General features: G+C 32.3%; 2 protein-coding genes across 2 annotated transcripts; both read left to right on the forward strand.

The window, feature by feature from the left end:
• The first annotated feature begins 2,060 nt into the window (after positions 1–2,060).
• On the forward strand, positions 2,061–4,690 carry LOC144551945 (peroxidase 5-like). Its single transcript, XM_078300055.1, has 4 exons — positions 2,061–2,328; positions 2,436–2,624; positions 3,635–3,800; positions 4,112–4,690. The coding sequence occupies exons 1-4, from the start codon at positions 2,110–2,112 to the stop codon at positions 4,519–4,521; spliced, it is 984 nt and encodes a 327-aa protein (XP_078156181.1). The 5' UTR covers positions 2,061–2,109; the 3' UTR covers positions 4,522–4,690.
• A 6,223-nt stretch (positions 4,691–10,913) lies between these two features.
• Positions 10,914–15,127, forward strand: LOC144551399 (peroxidase 5-like). Its single transcript, XM_078299344.1, has 4 exons — positions 10,914–11,236; positions 11,668–11,856; positions 14,269–14,434; positions 14,531–15,127. Exons 1-4 carry the CDS (start codon positions 11,015–11,017, stop codon positions 14,935–14,937), a joined length of 984 nt encoding a protein of 327 aa, XP_078155470.1. The 5' UTR covers positions 10,914–11,014; the 3' UTR covers positions 14,938–15,127.
• Positions 15,128–15,513: the final 386 nt, after the last annotated feature.

The following is a 15,513-nucleotide window of genomic DNA, read 5'->3' on the forward strand; positions in this document are numbered from 1 at the left end:
TTGATTGATTGGAACAAGAAGTTTTTTTTAAATCTTGGCCTGTCAAGTATAATTTTTAATTAAATAAAAGTAAAATTATATTTATCACCGCAATATCACAACATCATCACAATATCATTCAAACAACACAACAACATCTAAAAACACAATACAATCACTAACAACATAACAATAACATCTAACGAATCGACTTTAAGCGATCATCAATCTCCTCTCTCATCTTCTTGCTCTTCGCTGCACCAGCCGGCTAACAACACCAAGATAGAAGCATCTGTAATTTTCTTTTTCTTTTTTTAAAAAAAAAAAGGAAAAGGGGGTGGTGGCAGGTGAGGGAGGCCGGCACTGGGTGCGACGTCCCCCACCTCTGACTAGGATTCCGGTGTAGAGGTTTTAGAGATTGAGAATAAGGTTAGAGTGACAGTTAAAAAAAGTGGTGGTTGGAGGAAGCGGAGGGGCTACGCCTCCTCTTTCTTATGGAGACACTAACGGAGAAGGAAGGAAGACTGGTGGTGGCCAGAGAAGACACTAACGAAGCAAGAAGATCGGAATTGAAACTTAAGAGAAAGAAGAGAGAAATGACAGCCGAAGAGGTCACGGAACAAGGCTAGTGGCTGACCGACGGAGTCCATACAGGTTGAGAAATAGTGGCGGGCGGAGGGAAGAGGGGCGGGAGGGGGGGGGGGGGGGGGGGGGGGGGTGGTTTGTGAATTAATTACTTTCAATATGCTCCTCACTCGAGCCTAATATTTTGCCATAAATTGTGATTGGAACAAGAAGTTGGCTAACGAAGCAATGCTTGGATTGAATTTCTTAGGTATTACAAAATATATGCCCACTTTTCTTAAGAGCCAATGTTTCCTATATTGTTATGAAATGCAATATCGTAAATACCAATTAATAATAATGATATTAATTAACCACGTTACGTAATGGACGAAATTAATTTGATTAATTAATGTTACCTCTCAGTAACTTCTAGAATGTGTTCTTTAATTACTAATTTATAATTGTTTGGGTTTATGTTACGTTAGCATTAAAATTGGGAATATATATAGTTATTAAAGTTTCATTCAAATGGAAAGTATAAATTACATAAATATTCTTTACAATTTTAAAAATGTATATACAATTTGATGCAATTGAAGAGCTGTATATATAATTACTGATTAAATGTCGACAAAACTAAACCATTATTTTAAAATTGCTTTGACAGATTTTGAATTAGTTTTAAATAGTTCTGAACTAAATTAATGCATGGACTGTCTATATTATAGAGAATAAATTATAGTTACAATTTTTTATGTGATAAAAAATTTGTCGATTGTAACAATGGTTATATAAGTTAAATGCAAAAACAATCTAGGACACTAATTTCTTAGAAAAGATTAGTTACTAGTTAGTGCCAGTTTATTATAATAATTTCTTCCAATCTCTAATTATATTTAGTGTATTCTACTATATATTCTTCGTAATTAACCGTTTTTACCCATTTATATATGTTCCACTAATTTCCAAATATCCTCATGACTTTTATTATATATAATATATGACCCCACCTCACATACTTGATACTTCCCTCTGTGTCTCTAATAACTCAATTAGATTTAATTTTTTAATATAGAAATTAATGTAAAAATCTAACATACAAACTTTTATTTAATTGTTCAATAGTTCTTTCATTCCGATTTCGAACTCATATATAACTTCTCACATTATAAGACGTGTGTCCATAACATTAGAACTAAGCTAGTATCCTGACCATTACATTATTTATTAAATTAATAAACTATTATTACTGTTATAATATTCCACAGACCAACTTGCACAAGTTTAATTTGGCGTCCCGACGCAGGGCGCGTAAAATCTCAGTTTTGTTTCCTAGCCGTTGTCCTTCAACCACACTGCACATGCATGCATCCTTCTCTTCGCTAAATTCACACAAAATTGTGCTTTCGTCCCTACCAACCAACCTCTCTTATCTCACTTAGGAGGAAATTAAAATAATTAATTAGTTCCTTAACTCTCCCCTATAAATTGATCGTTACATGTAACACTATTCTATAATCCTCCCTGCTAATACCATCGAGAGCATTTCAACAGAGATAGGATATGGCTTTCACAATTACACAGAAGCTAGTGTTCTTAGCCTTGTACTTTTGCTTCTTTGCTCAAGGTTCGAAAGCTGATTTATTGAAAGTCGGTTTCTATAACACCACCTGTGCCCAGGCCGAGGCCATTGTCAGAGAAGAGGTCAGCAAAGCGGTGGCTTCTGATCCCGGCTTAGCAGCTGGCCTTCTGAGGCTGCATTTCCATGACTGTTTTGTCCGGGTAAAACAGTAATTCATTTATATGTTTTTCATCTATTATTAAAAATCTAATTCATTCCTTGTATTAGTCAAATTCACAGGAATTATATATGTTGTAACTGATTATAGGGATGTGACGCGTCGATCATGCTTGTGTCTTATCCATGGAACCAGGCTGAGATAGATGCCATCCCGAACAAAAGCTTACGCGGCTTCGAGATCATTTGGTATGCCAAGTGGCGGTTAGAGCAAGTTTGCAAGGGAATCGTTTCATGTGCAGATATCCTTGCATTTGCTGCTAGAGACAGTGTGGCGCTGGTAATTTATTAGTATATATTTCACTACTGTTTTATGCATTATTACTCTTTCATGATATATAGTTCGTTTAACAACGGTCATATGCATGTTAGCTCAGAGTACCCTTTGAGTGATATATTAGTTAACTATTGATTCAAGAGAAAACATTAATGCTTGGAATCATATTCTCTGAAAGTCAAACTAATCATGCATTGAAATTCCCATGTGGAGATGGTGGGGCTGGTTTCTGTGCAGCAATGTGACAGAAGGTCGCTTTGACATTCACCAAAATTAGTTCATGAAATTTATTTGGCTAATATATGCATTTACTGAAAACTTAATCTAGATTCTAGAATGAGTTCTATCATATATGTCCACGTGCAAAATAATTATATAGGCCTTGAATTCTGTTGCACTGATCTGCTTTTCTGGTATCCTGATATTCATATAATTATTCACGTGAATAAGTCATAATAAATGCATCGAAATTGTAACCACCATAATTATTCAGCATGAAAATCAGAACCATTAATTCATTCCCAATTAAACATAGGAAGTATCATAAAAAATGATTGCTTACGTTTAGAAAAGGGATTCTTCGGTTATGCCGCACATTAATTTCTCGCATAAACACCTTCAAAGTTAAAACATGAATGTAAGAGCTTTTGAGACACATGGTAAGTGCATAGGAGAATGAGAAGCAAGCTATAGCAGAAAATTTTAAGCTGTTTGTAGTTACTCTTTATAACAGTTTACTATAAGTATTTATCATACATTCATGCATGCATCATCACCAAAAATGACATCGGCGGTGGAGGAAAAGAACGTTACGTTCAGAAAATTATAAAAAATAAAATAAAATAGATTTATAAAAAGTAAGCTGAATTGTTCACACACTAAACATTTTCATTCCAAAAAAAGAAGAGCAGTTAACCGACATTTCCCTTGAATCACGAAATAAGCACTCATATATGTTCTCCCTTTCTTTCTGTGGTCTCAATTATTCCTTTTTTTGTTTTAATATATGTCAGAGTGGAGGCATTACATATGCTGTGCCATCTGGCAGGAGAGATGGAAGGACTTCTTCAGCCTCAGAAGCGCTTCAAAATCTGCCTCCTCCTTTTGGTGATGTCAACAGGATCACACAAATGTTCGCCAATAAAGGCCTCACCCAAGATGAGATGGTTACTCTTTCGGGTAAAATTTTCATTTATGTTACTCTGTATGGTTAATTAATTCTCACCATATATATATTCTATCAATTTATCAAAACGTAAATTGGGAATGTCGAGCCAATTAATGCAAAAAAAAAAAAAAATTGGGAACGTCGACCACCTTTCCTTTTTTTATTTCTCTCTTTTTCAATTTTCATGATTTGCACCAATTAATGTAAGTATGTAACGGAAACCATTTTACGCCCAAATTTCACCTTATGACTTTATCTTAAGACAATTTTTTTTTAACTATATATAATAATATGAAATTATTTGTTTCTTGCATTTCAATAGGGGCACACACCATCGGTCAATCACACTGTAGCTCCTTCAGCAGCAGGCTTTACAATTTCAGCCCCAACTCAAGCACAGACCCAACCTTGAACTCTACTCTGGCCTCCCAACTGATTCAAAAATGCCCCCAAAGCAATACCAACCCAAACACGACTGTGTCGATCGATCCTGTTACCCCGAATACCTTCGATGTCAAGTACTACCAGAATCTCTTGTCTAACAACGGGTTGTTCACATCCGACCAGACTCTCATGTCAAGCAGTGCCACGTCTTCATTGGTTACGCAATACGCACAAAACTCGCAAACTTTCATGTCCAAGTTTGCTGCGGCAATGATAAAGATGGGGAACATCGATGTGCTCACGGGTACAAATGGCGAAATAAGAACTTGGTGTCACGTAACCAACTGATCAAGAATATTATTTTCATTTGTATTAAAGGAAGTGATTGTTACAAATGATTTAACTCGTTGTAATTGATGTGTAGTTGGCAAAAATTTATAATTAATTAATAGATTAATTATATTCACAGTTGCTTACAATTATTTTGTAATGTAATATATGTATAATACGGTTTGCTTATAAATGGTACATTGTGTCAGACAACATAATAAATACAGAATAAGACGTCTTGGGAATGTATATAACATTTTAACTGGAATGGCGCTCTTGAACTTAAAATATATTGATTTAAAAGATGTATATATTTATTAAATTGCTCATTTTTACATTTTGCTCAACACTTTAACAGATCCGCTTTATATATTTATAGCTGATCCCTAATAAAAAAAAAACAAATTGTAGGTGAAAAACGATGTGCCGAAATTAATTAATAGCTTGCACATGCATGTAAACAATATTTACTTATTTTTCTTTCAATTATTCCATTTCACGTTTGATTATATTTAGTTTTCCGAGCTATTTCTCTTACATTATTATGCTGGAAAACTGGTTACGTGATTTTCTTTGTATATTTTATAATCTCTAGAGGAATGTGTAGTGGGAGATGCAGAAAAGGAGGTTAATTATTGTTCCTAACCTTTAATAAAAGCTAATTATAGACAGTCAAAGTGGAGAACTTAAACAGCGGGTCAAATGCTTCTAAGTTGCCTTAAAAGCTATTTAATTACATGAGCACTACGACCAACAAAGACTTGAATTCTGGAAGTGACTGGAATTTTTGTCAATGAAATTGGACGACCTATTTGTTGATTTTTGTTTTTGCAATTGACCTATGCGCTATTGGCCTATTGCGCTTAATTTCGCTCAAATCCCAGTACTCTGTAATACTATTAAACTTCTTTAGTAACGTGCGGGTTGTACTTGTATGTGTAGATTGCATGAAAGACTGAGAAAGCCCATTGATATGCTCACTATAGTTAGTTGGATATTTTTTTAGGAGTAGAACTAGGGTGTTCTTAAGCTCACCAAAGTGTTTGGTGAGCTTAACTCCAAAACCCATCAAATCGGTTTCAAATAACGAATCCGAACCGTTGGAACCCGTCTATCTTACAAGTGATGAGCCTACATGTGTAAATTTTAAACATTTGAATTAAAATAGTATAAAGTCAAGCGGTCAAAAAACGTTCAAAAAATGAATGCACTAAAATTAATTTATTAACCTTCTAATTTTGACCAATTTACTTTATACTAAATTAATTCGAATGTTTAAAAAATTCACATGTAGACACATCACATGTAAGATAGGCGGGTTCCAACGGTTCGGATTCGTCATTTAAAACCGATTTGACGAGTTTTGGAGTTAAGCTCACCAAACATTTTGGTGAGCTTAAGAACACCCTAGTTCTACTCTTTTTTTTAGTATTAAGAGATCTTTTAATGTGAGAGAATTTTGCAGAATATGTTTATTGTGTGTATAATCTATATATTCTCGATTTATCAGGGTCAAGTAATTACAGGCCCTTAGCCCAATTGGACTCCTTATGTATGGGCTGTGAAGCAATTAAATCTGAAATGACCCAAAAAAATGATGAAAGCTAAAACGGCCTTAAATAGGAGTATAGGACTGCTTGGTTAAATCTAATTTTAATTAGAGAGTTAAAATGACTCTATTTTTTGTGTCTCCATTGTGTCTATATTTTTAAAAATTTAAATAACTCCAAATTTAAATTATAAATGTCAAAATAAAACCGTTAGATGTGATCTATGTTATTTTCTCTATATATTCGTAAAATATTATCACATTTCAATTTTGTTTTTATGTGAATTAATAAATTGAAAAATCAACGTCTAGAAATTATCCACATTAGTATATTTTTTTACAATCTCTTGATGACAATCAAAACAAAGTTGAAATATTTTAATATTTTACATGTGTATAGATAAAATAATATAGATCATATCCAACGGTTTTATTTTGACTTTTAACTTTCAAATTTTTAGTTATTAAAGTTTTTAAAAATGGAGGCATGATGAAGGCACCAAAAATAGAGGCATTTGAACCCTCCTCTTTTAATTATGGTTCAACTCCTTCCTTAATGGAGGTGCAAAATAATTAGTATTCACTCTTTTGTATATTATTTGCCTAATTATTAATTTTTATTTTTTATAAATAAAATTTGAAAAATAAATATATTTATATGGCAATTTATATTGATAGCAAAATAGTCCAAATATAATTACATAAATAGCTCAAACAAATTAACAAAAATAAATCAAACTTAAACTTATTTGAATCAAAATCGAACGAACGTAAGTCGACGAACAACCATTTTTTCGTATAATCTTGCAATGTTCAGATTTATGTTCAGACCTAACAGGATAAGTCTCACCAACTAAAAAGGTTTTTTTTTTTTTATCTTAAAAAGAAAAGGCCAAGCATGTGCACCAGCTTGCCATTGACTTATGAAATATGAGACAGAGCCAGGCTCAGAAAAACAGCAGAGAAATGGGTCACTCTGCTCAGCTGGCGCATTTTCAAACTGGTTCTTTCGGAACAGTTTCATATGGCCGACTAATTAATAAATGAAGCGAGAAGAAGGTTCGTTACATTTTGCTATCTAGGTAGGTAACCCTTTAAGAAAGAACAAAGGGGACAAACTACTATATATGGGACCAAACTCCAAAGCCACCGCTTTGCAAATAATCTGTTCCAATTCTTTGAGTGAGTCTATGGTACTATGCATATTACGATTTGGCACCGTGTTACGGCTCTATATTCGAGTTTTTAAATTCTAACGGTCGATCCGAACCGTTCATCTTGTTTTCCATATTAATATGTGTTTGGAGACCAAATTTTACATTTTTTGAAATTTTTTTACTATTTTTTGAAATTTATTGAAAATCACTGTTTTTGGATGGTCAAGAATTTTCAGATCAAGTGATTTTCTAAATATCTAAAAAAATAGTAAAAAAATTTCGAAAAATATAAAATTTGGTCTCCAAACACATATTAATATGGAGAACAAGATGAACGGTTCGGATCGACCGTTAGAATTTAAAAACTCGAATATAGAGCCGTAGCACGGTGCCAAATCGTAATATGCATAGTACCATAGACTCACTCCAATTCTTTTGTATCAAATAAATCCCGAATGTAACCGAAACTGTTAAAATGGTACCAATATTAATTTTAAAAATTATCAAATACATGACATTCTCTAGTAGAGAGATCATCTTTAGTAGAGATCGATGTACTATCTTTTAGTGGGTACAATCTCTCTCGGTGCGTTGATAGGGTCCTGACTGATGTTTCTAGTATCCGGAGTCGCACAGACATGATCAACGACTTTATGTGATATCGGAACAACGAATACTCTATTCTAGAGGCAACCACTGGAATTAGTTTTAAATTAGTAATATTTTCAAAAAAAATTAATAACACCATTTTTTCTATGAATATTTAATGAATTGTATTTTCTTTTCTTTTTTAATTAAATGCAGAGTTTGAATGCGACTACGGTCGTCACAACCGCATGTTGCTACCATACTATACTCGAGGTACGGAGTGACATTGTGTGCGATGAATATTGCGGTTCGAATATTTTTCGAATTCCTCAGAATTAGTGGGTTTTTTGTTTATTTTTCTTTTGAGAAGATTATTAATAAAATTTTCGGGAATCTGCGGCCATATATAATTGATTGAGAAAGTAAGTAGAGTAGCGTGCAGATGTAAGTGCTTGCCATTTTTATGTCTATTATTTTACATCTCTTAAGTACTTGGATTCCATCAAATGCAAAATTGTCACTTGACTCTTGCCTCTAACAAATTGGCCTGCACATGCCTTTCTTTCTCACGCGGTCGCAGATTCCGCCTCTACTCACATGTCCCTAGTCTTTCTCTTCTACAATCATTTGCAATTGCATGATTTTGAAATTTTCTTATTTGGTATTAGTCGACTCCTATAGATGGATTATTTGCATCTGTAATTGAGTTAAATTAATATTAGAGATATTTACAACCATATAAATATTTGACAACCACTATAAATAATAAAATAATTATACAATTTTAGATATAGGGTTCAAATGCCTCTATTTTAAAAAAATTTAATAACTCAAAATTTAAATCTTAAAATTCAAAATAAAACTGTTGGATATGAACTACATCATTTTATCTATGCACGTGTAATAAATTATGGCATTTCAACTTTGTTTTGGTTGTCATCTTGAACTTGTAAAAATATATACTAATGTGGATAATTTCTAGACGTTGATTTTTCAACTTATTGATTCATATAAAAGCAAAATCAAAATATAATAATTTTTTATGAGCACGTAGAGAAAATAACATAGATCACATCTAATGATTTTATTTTGACGTTTAAGTTTTAAATTTTGAGTCATTTAAGTTTTAAAAATGGAGGCATTTGACTCCTCATCTTTATACATTTCAATTAGAGGAGAGTTCAAATGCCTCCATCATGTTTCCATTTTTAAAAACGTTAATAAATCAAAATTTAAAACTTAAAAGTTAAATTAAAACTGTTGGATATGATCTATATCATTTTATCTATGCACGTGTACAAAATTATGACAATTCAACTTTGTTATAGTGGTCATCTAGAGCTTGTAAAAAACGAGTAAAACTAGGGTGTTCTTAAGCTCACCAAGGTGTTTGGTGAGCTTAACTCCAACATATATTATATCTATTTCAAACGACAAATCTAAACAATTGAAATCCATCTACTTCACAATTGATGAATTACATGCAAAGATTTCAAGTTTTCGAATTATTTTAGTATAAAGTCAAGCGGTCAAAATTAGATGGTTTATAAATTAATTTTAGTGCATTCATTTTTTGAACATTTTTTGGCCGCTTGACTTCATACAAAATTAATTCAAAATTCTAAAAACTTTACATGTAAATTCATCACTCATGAAGTAAATCGGTTTCAACGGTTTGGATTTATTGTTTAAAGTCAATCTAATAGATTTTGTAGTTAAGCTCACCAAACACCTTGGTGAGCTTAAGAACACCCTAGTTCTACTCGTAAAAAACATATATTAATAATTTAATATAGATAATTTCTAGACGTTGATTTTTCAAATGATTGATTCACATAAAAACAAAATAAAAATGTAATATTTTTTATGAACACATAGAGAAAATAACATAGATCACATCTAACAGTTTTATTTTGATGTTTATGATTTAAATTTTTATTTATTAATGTTTTTTAAAAATAAAGGTATGGTGGAGACATACAAAATGAAGGCCTTTGAACCCTCCCTTTCAATTATGTTGTATATCAAGTTTGATCGATGTAATTTAAAATTCATTTGTTTAGTGCTTAAAGATGCAAAAGCTATTTTCAAACCGTTCATTGGATGTACAATTAATTTTAAATATCACTAAATGTTTAATTGCTAAGATGATATATGTTTATTTGTATATATACTCTCTACTTAGTTGTTGTAGTTATCAAATAAGTTGTTATTCTATTTTGCATTACATATTATACTAAGAAAAATAACGTATATCACTAGATTCAGTTTTTTGAAATTGTGATTTTAATATAAACAATTGAAGAAAACACTATGTTTTATCATATTAACTATGTCATTTTTAATAATATGTGTATCATATAATAAAAATAAAATTTTGAAAATCATAAATTTAATTTCATATAATTCGATAATTTTCAACATACGTTTTGATTTAATTTCCATCAAGCATGAGTGGTCTATTGAATCATTTTTTTTTAATGTATTCGGTGTAATACATTTATCAGAGATAAAATGTTTAATACAATAAAAGGTGCAATTTTATAAATTTGACATTTATGAGTAGTAAAAGGCTAAATGCGCAATACATTTCATAAATTAGACATTTATCAATGGATAAGATTTACAATACTATAAAAGGTGCGATTTTATAAATTAGAATTAACCCTTTGAATAATTATTAGGGGTTAACTTTCTGCATAAGATTTTCATTTTTAACCACTCTTATTAGTTCAATAAAATGATGCATGTGAGATCAATAATCAATTACATTACAATTATATGCATTTTGAATGTGAATGTTTTTTGAACGATAAATTTCCTTTTGCTATTTTTTTTTCCTAAATTCTTTAGATAATCGATTTTATAGTTTTTGAAAGGTTTTTTTTGAAATTCATATAGTTTTTGAAAGTTATCTATACCATAGTTCCACAAGTATTGTCCCCTATAGATTAACATGCCTAACATAGTTTAAATAATGTAGCATCACCCTCTTTAATAACTAAACCAATTTATAATTTCAAACGTTTGCAATTAAATCAAAATAACAGATGATGGGTAAACCTTTCACAACCGACGAAATACAAAAATTGCACTGTAGATGGAATAATGTAATTGCACAGAACACTTCAAATTCTATATAAGCTTCCCTCCCACACTCTCAAAACTTAGTCATTAAGGGATCGAGCACCATTGATCAAAAGTTCAGAGAGCAAATATGGCAATTGAAAAAAGGGGCAAGGCCACATTACTATTGTTAGTTTGTGCATTTTGGATGGGTTTGTGGAGATCAAATGCTCAGCTTCAAGTAGGATACTACGATACTTCTTGCCCGGCAGCAGAGATAATTGTACAGCAAGAGGTGAGCAAAGCCGTCAATGCTAATCCCGGCATTGCTGCTGGGCTTCTGCGACTGCATTTCCATGATTGTTTCGTTCGGGTTAGTTGTTAATCTGTTTTTTTCTTTTATTCTTTTGTTTTTTCTTCTTTGTTTTGATAAATCTTTTGAGGAAATTAAATTATGTGAATTGAAGGCTCAGTATACTGAATTGAACTGTAAAGTGATATATAGCTTGTTTTGTCAATGCTTTCGTTCCATGTTCCCATGATATGCATTTTGACATTGAGATAAGGACCAAATTAAAATTCAGAGCAATCAAATTCATTTTTCCTATTTTGTGATTGTTATGCTCTTTTTCTCTGTTTTTGTTTGTTTACCTTAAACATATATTATCAGTCAACATCATGAGCTGTAAAAGGGCATGTCCACTCAATAATTCGCCATCATAATTTGCGCACTTCTCACTGTTATTTTTTATTTTGAAGTAATTATCAAACTTTAGAATTGATGTATTCTACTGTGTGCAACAGGGATGTGACGCATCAGTGCTTCTTGATTCCACAACAAATAATACGGCAGAGAAAGATGCACCGCCAAACACCAGCTTGAGAGGCTTTGAAGTAATTGATAATGCAAAGGCGAGGCTAGAAGAAGCATGCTTTGGCGTTGTGTCATGTGCAGATATACTCGCTTTTGCTGCTAGAGATGGTGTTGCACAGGTAATTGCCAAATAACAACAACAATAATAAATTGAGTAAATTATACAGCATTTTTATTTTCACTTTATTTAACATGTTTTTTTTATTACCAGAATAAATGACAGGTTTGCTAGTTTAAGTAACATATAGAGCATGCATTTTTATTTTTGTTTACTTAGTCAGAGAAACTTGTCCCTGGATATGGGGGAAATCAGATCCTGCGATATATACGGTGAAATATTCAACTAATTGCCAACTGCTATGTGACAATTAAGTAAATGAGTTTCTAAATATTAAACAATATATATACCCCCAACAAACTCCCAGAAATAGATCATGCAACCAAATTATTAGGTGACGCAGTCCACATGGAATTAACTGTTTCAATGCCGTCTAAAGGGGCTACCTCATAAATACATCAACTTATACCTAATTAAATATATATCATAAATATACCACCGTTGGAGAAGCGCACAAATTTGAACCATATTAATTAATTAAGTCTATAGAAGATTGGGCATGACTAATTTAATTGCATGTTCGAGTGCACCAATTTTAAATTTAAGACATTATTAGGAACAATAAAGCCAATAGAAAAAATAACAAATTAGAATGATAGGACCTTCTATGCATTTTAATTAAGTCATGTCGCTCTTATTGTATTCATTTCTCGACCTATCTAATCTAATCGACTAATTATATAGTCATTATATGCTATATCTGAGTTCACATTTGTTATGGACCATTCAGTTTATAAGATCTTCTGATCAAATTCCAATAATTCAATTTGTTCCATTTTATAAAAAAAAATTAATAACCATCCAATTGAGATATGATGTTTCCTTGTGCATGCCGTATGTCTGGTGGGGTCATGACAGGAGATGTGAACCATTTTAAACTGTATCCATTCATCCATTGTAGAAAATGGAATAAAGTAAAACGGCAAAAACCATTCAAGAAATAAATACAATCCGAGTGCGCTACCCGTTTGTGTGTTTTAAAGGTTTTTAGAAGTTGAGGGCTTGAAGCAGACACATCACATGGCGTGTAGCTGTGTTTTTTTGTACAGCCTCATGAGTATCGGATCCTTAGGGACCATTCGGAAGCAAATTGCCTCCGCATATGCGTAGGATCCTTGAGATTCGTGCAATCTGAAATCTTAACGGCTCCGGGGATCTAATTCTTAATTTAAAATATGAGCTAGATATCTTTTGATTCTTTTCCTTTGAGAGGGCAACTCAGCAAGGAATTGTTAAACCTTTCTGGGTTGATATATATATATTTTTAATCAAGATTCAAGGGTAGCTGACCCAGCCACGTGAAGCTAAAGGATCAAATAGTGTGGGTGTCATGCAGCACGTGTGGCACAAACATGCCTAAAAGCTAAAACAATATTTCATTTCATTTATTTTCTTACAAAATAAAACCGCTATATTATTTTTTGTATAGAACTTTCGATTGACTGAACTAAGAAAAATAAATATATACGGTCTGATGATATATGATTGATAAAAAAAAAAAAGTCTTGTTAATTTCCCTATTATATCATTGCCTTTCTTTTTATTAATTTCAATGATAATTGGATAGCAGATAGGTATATTAATTATGAATACATGTTACTAACATTTAATGAGAGAGAGTATCTAGGATATTGCTAACAATACAACCAGAGCGAGTTGAAAGAAACAAGAGGTCCTGGTTTGATAGTGACCGATGTTAGAGTAGTTGTTGTTCCAGCTAATCATCGTCTGATCATGCAATCACCTCCCATGTGCTTTGTACCATGTCAAATAATTCACATTGATTTGTCTCCTTTTATATATATATGGCCAAATTATCAACAAAACGCGCATTCGTCGGTGATTAATTTCAGTTCACTGTAGATTGTTGAAGACTATTTGAGAATATTTGTTGCTAAAATAATTTTTACTTTTTATCTAATAGAGAAAATATTTCAAATTTTATTTGGAGCGAATTATTTTAGTTTTGAAGCTGACATATCTCTATAATGTACAATTTGGGATTTGCTATATAAATTGACGAAATTTAAATGGTTCCTCTACAAAATAAATATAACAGAAAACTTAGGAAATGCAAACTATTCATAATTTATCACACCAATAAGGAAAACATGGGGGAAAAAAGGACAAAGGTTACGTAATGCGGACTGTGTTGCACATGCATCTTTTTATCCTAATCTTTTCTCAGGTCCTATCAACAACCACCAATTGGTACCTTTTTCATTAATAAATCCAAAAGCTTATTAATTGGTTAGGTACACTCATACTCACTGAAATTACACTAAGTTGTTCCACTTATTTAACTGCGCAATTCACGGCTAATTATATATCAGATTATGCAACGCTGTCTAAAAAAATAAAAAATATATATATATGATTTTTGTTGATTTTTAAATTTATTTGTTTTCCACAGGCGGGAGGTCAGTCATACCCAGTTCCTTCTGGTAGACGAGACGGCATAGTATCGACTTCGCAAGAAGCACTGGGAAATCTCCCTCCACCTTCAGCCGAAATCAACCAAATGACTCAAGCATTTGCTAATAAAGGGTTCACTCAAAGTGAAATGGTTGCTCTATCAGGTAATGTAACAACAAAATTAATTTTGAATTTAAGGAGTGATGGCAATGAACAGAAGAATTAAGCAGCTAACAATCAGTTCGTTGTAACATTTGTAGGGGCACACACGATTGGTTTAGCGCATTGCAGCTCCTTTAGCAACCGGCTGTACAACTACGGTCCTACCGCCAGTCAAGACCCGAACATGGACCCAGGCTATGTGTCCCAACTGCAGCAGCAATGTCCACAAGGAAACACCAGCACTGTGGTGCCTATGGACCCGTCAAGCCCTAATTCATTTGACACGGGTTATTTCAATGATCTGTTAAATAACCGTGGCTTGTTCACATCCGACCAGACGTTGACATCGAATCAATCTAGTGCTGGTCAGGTCATCCTGTATGCCAATAATTCCGATGTTTTCTTTAGTGATTTTTCTAAAGCCATGGTGAAGATGGGTTATATGGAGGTGCTTACAGGGAGTCTTGGCGAGATAAGAAGCAATTGCAGGGTTATTAATGGGTAATTGGGGATAGATTGGTAATATTTTTGTAAAGCAGTAGATTGATATCTTATTCGTTCTGTTCTTACATTGTTGATAATGCTTTTATTTTTTATTTGGGAAGCTCATTCCTGAGCTGTAAAATGTGATGTAGCCATTATTATTATTGAGATTAAGGTTCAAAATAAAGTTATAATATAAATATTCTATTGAATTTTCATGTTTCTTCATTGAGCAAATTGTTGATTTCTTTTATTTATTCAACAGTCTTAACACTCAATGCTGAAACATAGTTTGCTACAAATAATATTAGAGGGCTTTAAATTTTCGATTGTTAAAAAGTTAATTGTGATTAAACTTAAGTTGTGCATAGGAAAAGAGCTATTTTTTTTTTTATTTGATCCAAAGGTATTTTATTGAAGATTTCTGGGCTGTCTGATATACTTTTAAATTTGACAAATATTCTTTTTCGGTGTTGGTTTAGGCCTAATTTTCCCAATCTTTTGCCTAAAGTTTCCAGTAACTGGACTAATAGTTTTATTACGTAGCCCTTAAAAACCCAAAGCCTCATTGTGAGAAGCCCAATATATATTTAATTTA

The sequence above is a fragment of the Carex rostrata genome, chromosome 3 (assembly GCF_964058835.1).
Source record: "Carex rostrata chromosome 3, lpCarRost1.2, whole genome shotgun sequence".
In the NCBI taxonomy this organism is placed as follows: Eukaryota; Viridiplantae; Streptophyta; class Magnoliopsida; order Poales; family Cyperaceae; genus Carex; species Carex rostrata.